This window comes from Gorilla gorilla, chromosome 15 (genome assembly GCF_029281585.2).
Source record: "Gorilla gorilla gorilla isolate KB3781 chromosome 15, NHGRI_mGorGor1-v2.1_pri, whole genome shotgun sequence".
In the NCBI taxonomy this organism is placed as follows: Eukaryota; Metazoa; Chordata; class Mammalia; order Primates; family Hominidae; genus Gorilla; species Gorilla gorilla.
The window spans coordinates 34767974-34786197 of NC_073239.2; the positions used below are offsets into that span (position 1 = coordinate 34767974).

At 37.9% G+C, this 18224-nt stretch overlaps 1 gene segment (V, D, J or C); it reads right to left on the reverse strand.

Moving 5' to 3' along the window:
• Window positions 1-6256: 6256 nt before the first annotated feature.
• On the reverse strand, window positions 6257-16882 carry LOC129526822 (T-cell receptor alpha chain V region PHDS58-like). The segment is given in 5 exon segments: window positions 6257-7412; window positions 14146-14360; window positions 14992-15131; window positions 16338-16452; window positions 16561-16882. Coding segments are annotated over 4 exon segments (489 nt in total).
• Between the last annotated feature and the right edge of the window lie 1342 nt (window positions 16883-18224).

Below are 18224 nucleotides of genomic sequence, written 5' to 3' on the forward strand. Positions count from 1 at the left end.
TCCCAATTAAGATCAGTCATTGACCTGCGACCTCCAGTTATAAGAGTTACTTCTATCATCAGGTTGTCTCTTCTCTCCTCTGACAGCCATAGGGGTTTCTCACACTGTGTAGCCAACCAATAAGAAAAAGGCTCTGCTGCTACCATAAACCTATTCATTCAGGACACACTAAAGTGAACCCTGTATTCTGCCTCAGCAGAGGAGCACTGCCATCTTGTGGCCACATCCCTAACTACTGAACTTGGTGGTTGAATGTTTTTCTCTAACCCTATGAGGCACTCAGGTGCACAAAAGCAGCAATGAGTCAAACAGACTGGGTGTTCAATCAGAGATTAAATGCACAGTAAGAATGTAGAGATCTAACTCTATAATTATGCACACTACTGAGTCATTATTCATAAATTATAAAAAAGTAGATGCTGTTGATGTTTATTCAATGATGGGCTGAGTTTATGTTTGAAATTAAGAAAATACCATAATTCACTCTCATAAACAAAGAAAAAATAATGCCTTCCTTTTAGGTTAAGTCTACCATCATAACTCGTTTGTTATGAAGAAAAACTCTTTCTTTAGGCAATATGTAAGCCAAAGATCAGAGCAAGAGAGAGAGGACCACTCAATATTTCGAGTGCGTATTATCTCAGGTTCTGCTTCTCAAGCCTGGGCCATGACCTTGCTATTCCCAGAGAATTGACGGTACCGACAATCAAAATGTTGAATATTTCTTCAGTAAAGATGGCTTTAATAAAAGGTAAAGAATTAAAGTACAATGATAAAGGAGGAGGGGGACAAGTTCCATGAGTTATTAATACTCCAACAATAGGAATAGTTTGACCCATAGACTGGGCTGGTTTGCAAGGAGAAATCTGGCATGTTTTAAGAAGTCTTTTCCTATTGCTATGTGTGTTGCTTTCTGCAAAGTGTTGAAAAAACAAGAAGAAATTCTCAGAAGACATCAGGCTGCAGATTCAAAAAATGTAACCATATGTAACTTTATTATTGAGATTTTATTTTTTGATATCAAAGTGGATGATATCAATATGATATGTGCTTAAATACAGTGACTGACTCATATCTTTAGTGGAATTTCCTCTAAAGTATGAGTCAACTCTTCTGTCATGAACTGCTGTTGTCTCAGCCATTGCTGGCACAGATTCCATATCTATCATTTTTCTCCCAAACTCCACCATAATGTTTTTCTCCAAGATATTGAGAAAGTCCTTCAGTCCTGTATGTTTCCAGGTTTATCTGTTTCTGCCAAAAAAAAACTTTCTAATCTACTTTAATTTTTGAAATTTTAAAATTACTTCTGTAAGAATAAATTAATGGAAGGCTAAATATTTCCTGTGCCTGTTAGCAGAATAGTACAAATAGAAAACTGACAGTAAAATACTGATCATAAGAAATGGTACCTGGGAAACCAAGACTTTCTCATTTCCAGGAGGAAAGCCCCTTTCCTGTGATTTGTACTCACTAGTCTCCTGGAGTTATAGAGACTAAATCTAATTATTTATTCACATCTCAACCCTTAAATATTTACAGACAGCTATGATTAAGAATCTCAACTCAATACATAAATATATGTATATATATAATGTGTGCCTTTACATATATGAAATTTCTCCATTCTAAGGATCTTCAGTTATCTCACCCATTCCTCATACAATATAATTATCAAATCCTTCATTGAGCAAATTACTTTCTTCCTGGAGACAGATACATAGGTTAATATTTGTCCTTTTGAGTTACGGCATCCAGAACTGAATGTAATGGTCTGAATATGACCACTCACATGGAGCACAGCGTTCCGTATATTAACTGTACCTTGAATATAGCCGTGCCCTGGACAAAATTCCCAGCCTGGTGATTATTTTGTTTTTTGCCAGACTCATTATCAAAGGGTTGGCCCGGAAAAGCTTTTCCAGCACTTTCATGAACTGCCAGCTACACAGGGGCAATGTTCCCCTTAGCTTCCCAATTTCAGTGATCATTTTTAAACAATGTAGAGTGATGCTCCTTATGTTCACATCCTTCTTTCAAGGAATATCCACCCACCATAAGGTACACACCTTGCTATTTTTAGGAAAATTCTCAGAAATACATCCAGGGGTTGAGGATGGCACCATCACTTTTGGCTCACTCCTACAGAAGCCAGTGAGTCACGGACTGATTTGCTGGTAGAATAACAATGTCTCAGCCTCATGAGTATCTCTGTGGCCCAAAGTGGCAAATGTTTACTTACACAAGTTGGAACTCTCCATTCTCATGGTCAAACTGATTGGACCAAGTCTTTCCCAGACCCAAACTGCAGAGGTCAAAGTGGCTGGATTTTCCTCAGTTTCTCTTTGCTCATCAATGTGGTCCTGCAGGAATGAGGCAGAGGAAACAATACTAAGGAGGAAGGGAGGAAATCCAGTTTCTTTCTACTCCCGGCTCATCTAATGGTTTCATACTGGCATCTTGGATATGGTTTCTCTCTTTGTAAAGTGAAATTGGACTAAAAGATTTCTAAGTGCTTTTCTAGCTGTAAAATTATTTTATTCTATTTAACAGAGCAAATATTTATTAAGGACTAGTTGTGCACAGTGTAAAGTATGGGAATGCAAGGAGAAATTGTCTTGCATCATGGAACCCCAAAACCATTTTCACATCAATATGCAATCTAGTGGGTCTGAGGTTACCCTAACCAATCCTTGGGCCCTTTCAGAAGCAAAGACAAGGTCCTCCAGATGAGTTCCTATGTGAGTTTTCATTCCTCCTACAACATTAGTGATAGATGGTAAATAACGGAAGCCTAAATCCATAGTAAAATGAAATCAAATGAGACTTTACTCGCTAAGTATAAAGGCCATCACAAGCAGTGATATGAGGGTGGACACCATGGCTGGGCTATAGGGAGGCAGGATTCTCCCTTCTGGATATCGATTTCTTATCTTTATAGCGTATCATGTCTGTCTTAAAGCAAACACACACACACACACACACACACACCTCAGCAACTTGGAGAACATGGAAGAAGTATAGGAGTTTACTAATATGTAAAGCAAAAGGCACTTTCTCAAACATCCTGATTGCTTTCAGACTTCAAAATCCCTCCTTCAAAATTTAGCTTGGGGATTCAAGATTCCCAGCTGGGCTGGCTGTACAATTTGTGGGACTCAGTGCAAAACGAAAATTTAGGATTTCTTATTCAAAAGGCAGGAAAAATATCCATTAGGTAATAAACTGTAAAGTTTTTTTCTTAAAATATTTTATTACTTATAAAATGCAATAGGGTTTATAATGATACATAAGAAAAAACATAAAATTGGTTTAAAAATTTGGTGTCATAAATTAATATAATACTTTAATATGATATCTTGATTAATAAAATTTTATGGATCGCTTTTCTGCAAATTAATTTATGAGGTTAGCAAAATTCATGCCTGGAGCAACTTCATTTTCAAGCATATAAATGAAAGCAATGTCAAGTGCTCTTATTAAATGCAAAATCTTAACTAGAATTTTTCATTTCTAACTGCGAGAAGGATATTTCTGCTGATGCAACTGATACTGGAGCTCTTAAAAGTATTTTATATACTGTGACAACATTAGCATACTTATCTGATGGATTAACTGAAATATAAATTTTAGTAAATCAGTGGTTGATGGTCCCTGTGAAACAATTTTTCTAAAACAATTTATTTCTTACCACAAATCAGTTTTTTATGTACGTCTGAACTCAGTTTTCAATGTAAATTTACACAGTGCTGTTTTAATGTTTCCTCTGAAATTTTTAGTAACTTGTGGAAGCTGTATAAGAAACTAGAAATGGCTTAATGATATAGATATACTTCAAAATCCTTGTTTATTCATTTTATCACTGTATCTTCAATTATTAAAAAATTAATTTCAGGCCAGGCACGGTGGGTCATGCCTGTAATCCCAGCACTTAGGGAGGCTGAGGCAGGAGGATCGCAGGTCAGGAGTTCAAGGCCAGCCTGGCCAACTTGGTGAAACCCCACCTCTACTAAAATTAGCCAGGCATGGTGGCAGGGGCCTGTCATCCCAGCTACTCAGGAGGCTGAGGCAGGAGAATCACTTGAACCCAGGAGGCGGAGGTTGCAGTCAGCTGAGATCGCACAACTGCACTCCAACCTGGGCGACAGAGTGAGACTCCGTCTCAAAAAAAAAAAAAAAAAGTTAATTAACTTCAATATTATCCTCTATGTTAAAACGTGGCTGTTCGAAACTTCACATGAAAATAATGCTCTTCAGATACTTCTCAAAAAAAAAAAAAGCGTACAAGTGGAAACATGAAAAAAAATGCTCATCACTAATCATCATAGAAATGCAAACCAAAACCACAATGTTTGGCTTTTGTTAAAAAGCCAAAAAAAATAGCAGATGTTGATGAAGCTGTGGAGAAAAGGCAACACTTATACACTGTTGCTGGGAATGTAAATCAGTTCAGCAACTATAGAGAGCAGTTTGGAGATTTCTCAAAGAACTGAGAGTTCAACTACCATTCCACCCAGCAATCCCACTACTGGCTACACACCCAAAGGAAAATAAACCATCCTACCAAAAGACATGTGTGCCCATATGTTCATCACAGCACTGTTCACAATAGCAAAGACATGGAATCAACCCAGGTCCCATCAGCAGTGGATTTGATAAGGAAAACACGGTACATATACAACATGGACTACTATGCAGCCATGGATGTGGCTGGAAACCATTAGGATAACCTAGGATAACTAAGTGAACTAGCACTGAAACATAAAGCCAAATATGACATGTCCTCACTTATAAGTAGGGGCTAAACATTAGGTACACAAGGTCGTAGAAATGAGAACAGTAGACCCTGGAGAATACAAGAGAGGGGACAGAGGGAGGGGGTTAAGGATTGGAAAAAATCACCTTTTCAGTACTATGCTCACTACCTGGGTAATGGATTCATTATAACTCCAAACTCTAGCATCACATAATATACTATTGTAACAAACCTGCAAATGAACCCCCAGTTCTAAAATAAAAGTTGAAAAAAAAGATGTTAAGGAAAAAAACAAAAGAAGATAGCATTAAAAGGTGAGAAAATGATGCTCTTTTCCATTAAGCTGCTATCCTTACATGTAATTTCTATTTCTAAACCTGCAGATATCCAAATTGTATGTTATATCAACTTTCAAAACCACAGTCTCTAAACTTTTTGAAGGATTCTAATAACTCTCCAATATACCTTATTGCCTTGTCCATGTATATGCTTTTATTGTGTAATAATTTACTGAAAAGTTTACTGCCACTCACTTTGGATAGCCGCAAAACACCAGAGAGCCCTGTGTGCTCATGCACTCAAAATAGCCCATCCAACTGCTCAGCTCACATGCTGCCCACTGTGCCCATGAACCTGAGCCTGCATATGATTCTGTCCTGTGTCCTGCTGTCCTGTGTATCTCCTCTGCTCACCTGCATGCTCTGTCCTCTCATTGAACTTCACTTACTCACACAAGTTTAAAAACAAAACTATGGCACATATACACCATGGAATACTATGCAGCCATAAAAAATGATGAGTTCATGTCCTTTGTAGGGACATGGATGAAATTGGAAATCATCATTCTCAGTAAACTATCGCAAGAACAAAAAACCAAACACCGCATATTCTCACTCATAGGTGGGAATTGAACAGTGAGATCACATGGACACAGCAAGGGGAATATCACACTCTGGGGACTGTGGTGGGGTGGGGGGAGGGGGGAGGGATAGCATCGGGAGATATACCTAATGCTAGATGACGAGTTAGTGGGTGCAGCGCACCAGCATGGCACATGTATACATATGTAACTAACCTGCACATTGTGCACATGTACCCTAAAACTTAAAGTATAATTAAAAAAAAAAAAGTCAAGGCAGTGATAGCAGAGCATTAACCAGGGTCCTGTGGGCTGCAACAGATCACATACCCAGGAAGCTGGCCCTGCTCCCAGCTTCACCGGAGACCGCCAGCTTGTCTTCATCTTGGTTCTCAGGGCCCCAGTCCTTCCTAGTCCATTCTCTTACGTTCACATAACAGACCTTGTAAGGCTGAAATTCTACATGTGCTGTAACTGATCCACATTTAGGTTTAAACTTTGGCTTTGCTTCTCCGAAGTCTTGGACTGTGGCTACAGCAGGTAAGTTTTTGGGGGGCAACCCTAGAAGTTTCTGCTCGCTTTTCCAGACCTTGAATGATGTTACAAAATCATGAGTAGTGCAAGGAAGACAAATGGATTTTAATGTAACAAAATGAAAAGTTTAATGAACTCTTTCTTACTAGATGCAATTTAGAAATTATCCCAATGGATATATTAGCCAGTGATGTATGTGAGCACATTGCACAAATTTATCAATTGAAATAATTGGTATTTTGTGATTCTCAAGAGTCTTCTATAGTGTGTAGCTTAGAGTACACACTCTGCTTTCATACATCGAGAAGGAGAATCCCAGCCCAGCTTCATTGCTAGTTTCATAACCATCTGAGCTCAGGCAAGACATGTGTGCCCTATAATCCTCAGTTTATTCATGTGTAGAGTAAAGAGGTATTGTCAGCACCTAGATAATATATGTAAATTCAGAGAATGTCTGACACCCAATGACGTTATGTGCTTTAAAATTTTATCTTTTATGGGTTCCAGGAGTAAAAAATATATATATAATATACATCACACATGCTCTCTTCCCTTTTACTAGAAAAGTGAACAACGTGCATTTAGATGAAACACTGAGTCATCTCTTTGCTATTTCTTGACCAGGATGTATTTTTTCAAACCTTTCTTATCACAGTAATTTATATGTAATTTATATGCTCTTTGCTAGAGGATCTGTTTTAACAGTACATTGGGTCCTGATATCTTTAAAAGTTGCTCCAGTGGTCCCATATCAAAGCGTTTTCCTGCAAAGAGATTTCTGAGAGCAAAAGGGTAGGACAAAAAAGTTAAATGGCAATCCTGAAATGTCTAATTTTAGCAGAGATAAAAGTGCAACGTCAATCAGAAAACCCGAAGCTGTGCAAGTGATACTGTGGGGGCAACATGCCTCTCTCACGGAAGGGATTGCGGCTGCAGGCCCAGCTGCAGTTCGGATCCAGGCTGCAGATTTCCTGGGAGAACTGTGCCTCCACTGCACAGAAGTATGTGCCTGAGTCTTTCAGGTGGGCGGCTGTGATGTGTAGGGTACCACAGAGCTCCTCAGAGTTTCTTTTTGACCATAACTTTCCACTGTGCTTCATCCATGAAGCCATGAAAAACAGATTGATGAGGCCAACCCAGGATTCTGTTGCAACCACTGCATGTTGTTCACAGAGGTAGAAAAACTGCATCTCAGTGTAGAGCTGGTTCTCTCCTGGAGACTCGGAACTGAAGGACTCTGCTCCACCTTCACTCGTCTCACCCCTGCTTGGAAAGAGAAAAGCAAATATGTATTAGGTCACTAAGGAATCACTGATGCAGTTTCCAAACCTGTAAAATATCCCTAGAAACACTCATGAGGCTGTAGGACAGTCCAGGAGATTTGTGTCAGCTCTCCCTTCCTTCCCTTCCTCTGTCAGCCCCCATCTAGGACGGCCCAACTCACAGCAAACCTGGACCCACAAAAGCCCCAAGAGAGCTCTCAGTCTCCTCTCCATGGCTCCTTGTCTGGTTGCTGGGGTGCCTTTGCCCCTGCTCTGGAAGGGGTCAAGTCTTGGGTCCAGACAAACTTGTTCTTACAGTCAATAGTTTGCACCAGACTCCCTGAGCACCAATCACACCTGAGCTCTGTCATTCATCTGAATAGGAAACTCCACCAGCAGTGGCCTTTGAGACTGCACAGTAATCTCTCCAAAACTCTGGGTGTGAATAGTGCAAGGGGGGAAGAGCCAATATTTCTAGTGTATGAAGTTACAGGGTTTTTTTTCCTTAAAGTACTTTATATAAGAGAAATTATAGAATAGTATGTGAAGAAAGAGGATGATACGTCTGAGAAGAATCCGTGTCTCAGCTGGGGAAAGTAGAGCCTTAAAGAATCATGGGAAGCCCAAATTACATAGCTGGACAGAAAATTGCAAAATTCAATTATATGAAAATTTTAATAAGGAAAACTTTCTGGTAGCATGTATGGTGGATTTAGAAACAAATACAATTTCTTGAAATCAGGAGATTGTCTGCATAGAAAATGTTTCCAACTAGAGTTTGTTTGGTTAAAAGAAAAATAGGATGTGTGTATGATATCCACCCTGATTTAATTTCTACCTCTCCCACTCTGTCCAACCCTTTCCCTACACACCCTGCAGGCCCACACAGCTGTTACGATCAGGCCACATACTGCTGGTCAAATTAAATATTCTTCTCTCTATTCTCTTTCTGGTTTTGGTCCTTATTTCCTTCCTATTTTCTTATTTTCTGCTTATTCTTGTTCCTTTTAGTCTCAGAGAAGATATATGAAGAAATCAGATATCAGGGGTATTTTGGAATAATTTCCATGCCAGTGAATTTCAGGAATTTTAGTCATAAAAATTTAAAAACTGAAAATATGTAATAGAGATGTTTTCTGTTGAGTGTCCATCCCCCCAGTTCCCAGTAAAACTCCAATTCCCTTACCTCTGCTTATAGAATCATCCTCACAATGGATTCATAGGCCTATGAACTCCAGCTTTCTGAGGCTCTATATAGAATGTCAGAGCTGGAAACCTAAGATGAACTTTACACACACACTGCCCCCCATTCCACTGCAATTCCTTGTTATCTGTGATTTGACTGACTCACATGCCCCCTTGTCTTCTCTTTTAATTGTTCCACCTTTGGGACCATCAGAAAAAGTCTTCATTTCTGGAAATCCTAGAGTGCCCCCTAGTGGACTGAAACCATCAACAAAAACCACTACTGACCAACTAATTCCTCAGCAGTCACACAACCCAGCCCCATTCACTGTTTCCTATGAAGGAAATGGAGGTGGTCAGAAAACAATACAACTGCCTAGATTGGATGGGGATTAAGAATGAACCAATTACCACTTTAAAATGTCATTTCGTGGAAATTAGTATCTTAATTTGGCAATTCTCTTTTTGTACTCTTCACTTAATTCCTTTAATTTAGTTCAAAATAAGTCCAAAAACATGTATTGAAGTTTTACTATAAGTGAATAATTTATTAGGCTTTAAGAATACTTAAAAGCAGATGTAACACTAGTTTTATAGTCTACTGGAGTGGACAAAAATACATATCTATAATATAAATCACATAGTAGGAACCTAAGAGGAGTGTAAACTAGAAGCTGTATGATCCCAGAGGCAGAAAAAAATACTTATACTTAGGAAGGCTGAACAAAACCTAGTGAAGAAGGTGATCATTTTCTCCTCTCTCCCTTTTTCTATGAGTAGACTAGAAAAAAATGTAGATAAACCTTTGTGATGGCTTTTATGACTTTTTTTGGTTTAATACTAGAAAGAATTCACAAATATATGAAATAATTTAAAGTAACACAGCATTCCAGATAGACTAAAATCTCCTTTGACCACTACTCCCAGTTCTAGTCCTTTCATCCCTTATTACACTTATTGTTTCATCTAATCAATTTGGAGTTGATGCTATCTACATTCATATACAAAATATATGAAACAGCTGAAATATATGGTATTTCATTTATAGGTTTAAAATGTAATAAAAATGATACATCTTGTGCATACCTTTTTGTAACTCACTTTATAAACTCAATAATAAATCTTTAGGTCTTATTGTATTAACTCATATGGGGCCTTCTGCTATACTGCATCATATTAGGGATATACTTCAGTTTATACAGCCTTTCTCCTATTGATCAACACTTAAAATGTTGTTTTTTAACCATAAAATATAAAATGGCAATAAAGCTTTTAAAGAATTCCTGTTTTTATTCACATGTGCTCATGTTTCTTCAGGAGCAGAGACTAGGAACTAGTGAAAGAACCATCAGTGTGGCTAGTGGTGAAAAGCACTCCGGGCAGAGGGAAGATCGGGCAAAGGCTCTGAGCAAGAAGGGAATGAATTCATGTTCCCATTATTGTGTTGAATGGTTTTCTTTTTTATTACTTTTGTTAGTGTGCATTGGAGCTCTAGTTTATAGGCTAATTTGATAAACTCTAAAATTACTGTCTTCATATATATAGTATGTGTATAGTTTCTTCCAATTAGCTACAGAAGTAATTCTAAAGACAGTAAGTCAAAAGGAGAAAAAAATATACCCAAGGAGAAGGAGGGGGACATACAAGGAAAAAATGTTATGGAATAACTTCAGGAAAAAATAATAACAACTTTGGGCATTTAAAAATTATATATATGTATACATATATAATTTAAGGATACTTTTAGGAAGAAAAAATACAATTTACATTTTCTAAAACAATAGAAAGAAAAAAGAAAACTATCACTGCAACAGAAGACAGACTAAAACACGAAAAAACAAATCAAGAGCATGCTGAGCAAAGCCAAAACGTTAAAATGAATCCAAATGTATCAGTAATCGAAACATATTTTTAAAAAGACTATGATTCAATCAAAATTAAAAATCTTGCTACATACTGCTTGAAAAAACAGACAACAACCCCCAAGAAAGCTGAGCATGTAGGATGGGATTCTTCCTGCTGTCTCTGTGTTCAAGGACTATAGCACCCCTCCCTCATCTACTTAACCCACTGCACCTGCCATAAACAACTTCCAAAAGAATTTCAATCCTTTTTGCTTCTTTTAAATGTCACTTCTGCTGATTAGGTAGTAAAAGAGTAGTGCAAGATAAGAATAGCAAGTTAGTCTGCTAAAATAGCTCTGGCAAAGTTGAGATCAGAGACGAGAGAGGAAAAAAAAGACAAGGAAAAAACTCAACATTCGTACAGAAAAGAGTAGAGAAAGAAAGGAAAACTATCTGAGATGAAAAACCAAAAAGAAATTAAGATTTAGCTGCAGAAAAGGACAAACCTAACATGAGAAAATTCCATATCCTAATGTAGCAGAGAGAAAGAAGGCAAGTCTAAATAATAGCTTTTACATTTTTATCATTGTACTCTCTACTTCCTTTACAATTTGAAATATTTAGGAAGTATCTGCATCTGTTATTGCACATTTCTAATTGCCCTAGAATCACAAAAGAAAGCAGGGAAAATTCATCATCAAAATTATATATGATCATTGTGTGCACCAGCAATTAGCAAAGTGTTGTGTCAAGAGAGGCTTTAATCGTCTTCTTTATGAATTTAATATTTATTTCCCTGGAGGGTTGCCACAGAATAAACCGTGTCTCATCCGAAATTTACATGTTGAAGCCCTTATCCCCAGTACATCAGAATGAAACTGTATTTGAAAACAGGATCTTTAAAGAGGTCATTAAGGTAAAATGAGGTTATATAGCTGGGCTCTAACTCAACATAATTGGTGTTCTTGTAAGAAAGGAAATCCAGACACAGACATGTGCACCATGAGAGGAGAGACCACCCGAAGGCACGGTGAGAAGGCAACCATCTGCAAGCCTCAATAACAACCTGCCCTGCCAACGCCTTGATCTTGGATTTCTATCTCCAGAATTGAGAGAAAAACAGGTTCTGTTGTTTATGCCACCCCGTCTGTGGTATTTGTTATGGCAGCTCTAGAAAATTAAAGTGAAGGTAAATTTTTAATATCCAGTTATATGAAATATATCACACAGAGCAACTTGAAGTCATAAATATACATATAAAGTATCTTCAGCATCTTAACATTCTACCTTTTATACTCATGTTTTGGTGCACTTGTTTCCTGAATAAAAGTGCTCCCTTGTCTTAGATATCCCCATGAGAATTCTGTACAGAGGTCTAATTATCTTGACAACTTTATTACTGTGCTTAAACGATTGGAAATTTGTATTGGATGTGCTGCATATGTGATATTAAATAACAGTGAAATTTTCTTTATAAGTTACCTAACAAGCTTTAAAATATTTTCATATGTACTGTATATAGCAAAATGCCTCTAAATATTAAATGAGTTCTCTGGAATGGCTGTTGAGCAAGGATTATAATTACACGACTTATAGATCTTCAGGATTTGCAGGAACACTTATCAAAATATTGTTATATATATATATATATATATATATATATATATATATATATATATAACCAAGTAAGAATAAATATACTAAAGTGCTAGGACATATAATTTACATTAAATCTTTTCAACAGAAACCACAGAATATCAAGCATGAGCTGGTTAACTTAAGTCTCAACTCTAAGGAGAGTCAATTGACTTAGTGAAGAAAGCAAACTCCAAGGCGGTCAGCTACTGTTGTTATCAACACGTAAGGCCACAACAGAGGAAACTACAGTTCAGCTACCCACAGCTTGAATAATACCTGAAGCTTTTATAAGTAGCACAGGAAATATCAGATATTGGGTTTTTATTAGAAAAATTAGTGACATGTTAAATAGCATAATGAAATTTAGGAATTGGTTTTTAAATAAAAGTATTTAAGATATGGATTTCAACTACAGAACTTTAGAGACACACCCTACCATTGCCTGAACGGCATATAAAAATCTAGGACAGCCTATACCTTGCACCAAAAATGCTACCAAATTCCAACCAGTGGTGGACTGGATGAAGAAAATGTGGTATATGTACACCACAAAATACTACACAGCCATAAACAGAATGAGATCATGTCCTTTGCAGCAACATGGATGAAGCTGGAGGCCATTATCCTATGGGAATTAACACAGAAACAGAAAACCAAATACACAATGTTCTCACTTATAAGTGGGAGTTAAACATTGAGTACACAAGGACACAAAGATGAGAACAATAAGCACTGGGGATTCCAAAAGGGAGGAGAGAGGGGAGGGTAAAGTGTTGCAAAACTATCTATAGGGTACTACGTTCACTACAAGATCATTAGAAGCCCAAACCTCAACATCACACAATGAACCCATGTAACAAACTTGCTCATGTAACCCCTGAATCTAATTTAAAAAAAAAAGAATGCTACCAAAGCTTTAATCCCTAAAAGATTCTGTAATCAGCCAATGGTGTGCACAGCCAAATGAATAAATAAATTGTGCTTTATTCATATAATAGGAAACTTCTCAACAATTACGGTAATGAACACGGATTAACCTCCAGAACATGATGAGTGAAAGAAACCAGGCAGAAGAGAGTACCTACTGAATAATCCCATTGATTCGAAGTTTTAAAATGGTTAAAGTATCTGTAATACTAGAAATATGAACATCTGTTGCCTCCAGAAGGTGGGTTGACTGGAAAAGCACACACAAAAACTTTCTGGGTGTTAGAAGTATTCTGTCTTCAGATTCTTTTAAAGTTATCATGGTCTTTTCCCTCCATTTTAAAGAAATCAAAAATAAGGATAATTAAGAGAGTTAGATGAATGAAAAATGACTTGGAATTTAAAATCTTCAGACACAGTCTCATTAGTGAATGAAAGACAATTTGTGTTGTAAGCTAAAATACATTTAAAAGGGATTATAATTTGCCTCAATGGTATAATAAAATTTTGTGTGAAACATGCACAAAATGTGAAAAATCAAAATTAATTTCATTAATATAAAAACATATTTCCAAATTCTTCTTAATGTAATTCTTTATTGCATAAAGTTTCTTGTAATCATATAAGTAAAACAATAAATAGGTAAAATAATAAACCATAAATAAATAAAACAAATGAGCAATAAATAAAACAAGCAAGCAACTAGATTTGTCAGGTGACAGTGGATGGGGAGATGCTCTTCAGTGGCTTGAGATCCTTGGTGTATGTATAAATCTGGTCCAATCAGGAAAGATAGACCGTATAATAATTTGAACAGAAAATGCTTTTTATAATTATAGGAAAATTTAATATTAATATAAAAAATTATTAATTATAACAGGATTTAGAGTAACAAGGAAATAGGCAATACAAAGAAAAGAAAACTCTGCTATTCCTATTCTTGTAGGAATAGCAGATATAAGGTGCAGTCCCTACTCCTAGGGCTGGGTACAACACCCCAAGAAGGGACCCCTAGCCCCACCCCCCAGGGGTGAGACCCAGATCTTATTGGGAAAGGCACAACTGTGTCTCACTAGATGACACAGAAGTCACTGTTGTGCTGTGAATTTTCTACAGAGAAATTCACCCTCTCATACTTACCAGAAAACCATAATCTAGGGTGCCGATTCATGAATCTAGGGATGAATATGGGGAAAGCTGGATACAGGAAGGTGTCTCACTGCAGGCTGTGTTCTGCAGTACCACACAAAAATGGAAGTGCTGGAGGACACTGCTGGCCACTGTGCAGTGCAGGAACCTGGTGTGGGTGCACTGCATGAGCCGGACGCTGGAGAAGCCTCTCATGCTGCAGGAACCTGTGGCGTGTGCACACAGAAAGCAAAAATCAAAATCTTTTCTCCCTGATCATCTACTGGCAAAGCATAACGTTATGCCAACTGGCAAGGAACATAGTTGAAGGGTACAGATCCACATTCACGGAAGAGGCAAGGGGTGAATTTGGAGCTGAGAGTCAATAAATCAATCCACCCCTTGGACTATTCAACTTCTATATACAACTTTCTACATACATTTGAAACACATACAACAACAAAACAATTCTATGTTCCTACCTCCTTTAAGATTTCGCATAAAGTGCCCATCATAGTCCCTTTGGGCAATGTGGCTGAGCTGATAACAGTGAGTCACCTGAAGTTAGCCATCTTATCAAAGGTAGAAGACAGTGTGCTTTAGAAATAGAAAAGAATGGAGGGACTGAGGCAGGGGACATTACACGAGTACATATCTTATTCATAATTTTACATCTCTAATGTTCCATTTACCTTCCTTATACCCATCCAGCAATCATTGAAATACATCTATCCCATATAATCATCTCATCAGGTCCTAAAAACTACTGCTGATCTGCTGGTTCACCATTTGGCTAAGGTGTACCATTGGCCACAATTTTCTTATTCTCTCTATATTTGAGGGTTCCTACGTACCTACCCTCTAATACATTATGGCATGAGCCAAGTAGCAGCTGGAAAGATTCATCCTCCTTCTCCTTTTTCTCCAGACTACTTGCTACCCTCCAAGGCTTCAAGCAAACAAGAAGTATAAAAGCTTCTTCAACAGTTCTTTCCATCCTAGACAAAAGAAAGTCATAAATTTATACTGGGTCCAGTGACCCTCTACCATGCATTGTAATTCTTATCAGTGTTTCCAGCACAGTTTGGCATTGCTAAACTTATCACATGATTGATTATCAAAACGTTATAAGAATCCATCTTTAATATTCCAATAGCTGAAATCATATAACAACAGGGCGAAAGCAATGAATAGAAATGCCAGTAGCTAGAAGAAAAATGAAAGGGATTATAGCCACAAATTTCTGATACAGATTTGCAGCATTTCTGACACTAAAAGAATAGGAAACTACTTTTCTCACGGTGAAAAAGTATTTGGAGAAACACTGATGAATTTTTAATCTTCATTTTTCTTCTGCACTATTCTTAAATAGTTGTCGGAACTAACATCACCTGACATTTTTCTAAGTCCTTCATGATTCTAATCACTCTTTTATTGTTGACTAATAACTTCTCACAGTTCTTCCTAAATAGAGTTATTTAAACTCAGACAAAATATTTAGACACATAAATACCACAGTTAGAGGCAAAAAAAGAAACTCTAAAAAAAAAACCTATGAATGACCAACTTGAAAACAAATTTGCAAGGTAAGAACACGAGAAAATCATCTTCTGTTTTCCAGATTAGATGACAGATGAAATTATAAATGAAAACCAATTTTCTCTGAGGCCATGTCACAGCTCACATAGTCAACCCCCTAATGCAGACAACATCAAGGTAAGTCATGGAGGACTTGATTGTTATAAGAATACTATCTCTTCCATCATTCAAGAATACTATTTCCTATTATATAGTTTCTACAATGAGCAAAAAGCTTCTGAAACAAAATTTATCAGGACATGGAGCATAACAGGAACTGCAGAATTACATAGAAATGCCTGGGTCGGCTTAGCCCTCTTTGCCTCATTCGCCATCATAAAAAAGGAGATCTTTGAAAACGCCACAGGAAGATATACCGAAACTCTGAAAACTTCTCTAGCATAGGCAGTTTGTGTTCAGCTCCCCCTGGAGACCCAGGCACTGTGGCACCCACAGCACAGAAGTACTCAGCAGCATCACTCCAATGCACAGAGAGTTTCCTCAGGTTGAAGGAAGATTGACTCCTCTTAAATTCAGCCTCAAAGCCTTTAATGCCTTGAACCAGAGTGTCTCCTGAAAAGTACTTCAGGAGCAGCTGGAGGCCTTGGCCGGGGGACTGGACATACCAGAAGAGATAAGGTGTTGCCCCATAGGAATAGTTACATCTCAACTCCAGTGAGGCTCCTTCAGAGACAGTGATGTGGATGTCAGGCTGGGTCACTGACTGGGCTCTGGCAGTTCCTGGAAAAACAATGTACTATCAGTGAAAGCAGTGCAGACTCAGTATAAAAAGCAAGCATTTCTAGTCAGAACCTGTGGAACTAGAGACCATAAAGAAATTTTACTCACTCAGGACAAAATGTATCCCCAGCAGTGGGATGAGCACCAGGAGCATGGCTGAGCAAGGGAAACACCGCAGGCTCTTTTCTGCAAGATCTCCAGAGAACAGGAAGGAAAGTGTCTGAAGAGACCAAGACCAAGAGGTGTGAGGAAGTTTCGCTGGAGAAACGCCTTGCTTATTTAAAACTACAAAAGCTGCTGAGATGAATCTGGTTGCTTTTTAAACCTCTAATTCTTGTCACTTGTCTCTGTCTGGAAAGAACTCAACAAGGTGCAGGAAGAAGAAACTGAGCAGTGGATTGATCTTCAACAGAAACAAAAGCTCCAGTGTGTGCAGCATCGCCCTCTGGAGGCCAAGTGCAGGACTAGTTTAGCAGAGAGAGCTCATTAGTGTGTTTCTCCTAATTTCTGAGATGTATCAAAACATCCACACCATGTGTTTCTTCCTGCCCAAGTCTATGACGGTGTTTTAGGCCTAGAGTCCATTAGCAATAAGATGTCATGTAAAAATAGAGTAATACGTTACCTCATTGAGAAATCAGGTTTTAAAAATATATCAGAATTAAGTTGTGTTTCTGAGAATCCTTGGACGCAGACTAGCTGCCTCGGGATGAGTTTTTGATGGTTCAGAGTTGCCTTGTTGGTGGTGGAGGATGATAGAGATATTTCCCTTGGACGATGCTTGTGCGGCCATAGAGTAAAAGACGGGACCCTTAAAATGGGAGTAGTGCCTCTATATGGCTAATGACAAGGTGTAACACAGGATGGAAAGGCTTTGCCCCTAGAGCTAAGGTAAACGCAACTACAGAAACCTCTGGGGCTGAAGGAAATACGCCAACACCAAACAAGCAATCTCTGAAAACAAGAGAAAGGAGAAATTCGACAGGTTCTCTGTGGCCAATGAGAATCTTTTACAGAGTCAGAATACTTATTTTCTTTGATTCCAGGAGCATGTGGCCAGTTCTCTCCTTGGGTTCTTGATTCATTTGTTACTGCCTATACAGATTGTTTTTTGTGTAGAATGAGTATGGCTGACATTTTGTAAATACATAGACTTTGAGTGTGGACTTTAGATTCCTAATGCTATATACTCACATCCCATATCTCCCAAATTTCTTCCTAACTAAAAAAATAGAAATATAAATGAGAACAAACCAAAATCCAAAAGAGTAAAAACAAAGATCATCTGGAAAGAACAGATTTATCCATGTTTCCATAAGACAAAAGTAGGTGGGATCACAGTGAAGTTTAAAGTCAGGGCAGGAAAAACATGGTCAAAATAAACTATGAGGAGCAATTTCTGCTGACTTTCAGGCTGGGATGATTTCAATGGCTCTCAAAGTTGCTGGGTGTTTGCAAATCCCAGTGTGTTCAAAGTGAAAGAGACAGGAATGCATGATGCCTTGGAATACTGCCTTTTGCTCCGCACTAAAAGAATGCAAAGGAATTTCTCCATTCTCTATTGATTTAGAGGCAACATCTCATAGCTGAAGAGGAATAGAATCAGAAATAGACTGCTCTCATCGGAGGATGTTGACAGCATTTGAAGAAATACATTGATTGTCAGGGAGATTAAACAGTCTCCAAACGCAGCCCAAAATACCAAAATGCATGGTCCAGGCTGGACACAGTGGCTCACACCTGTAATCCCAGCACTTTAGGAGGCCAAGGCA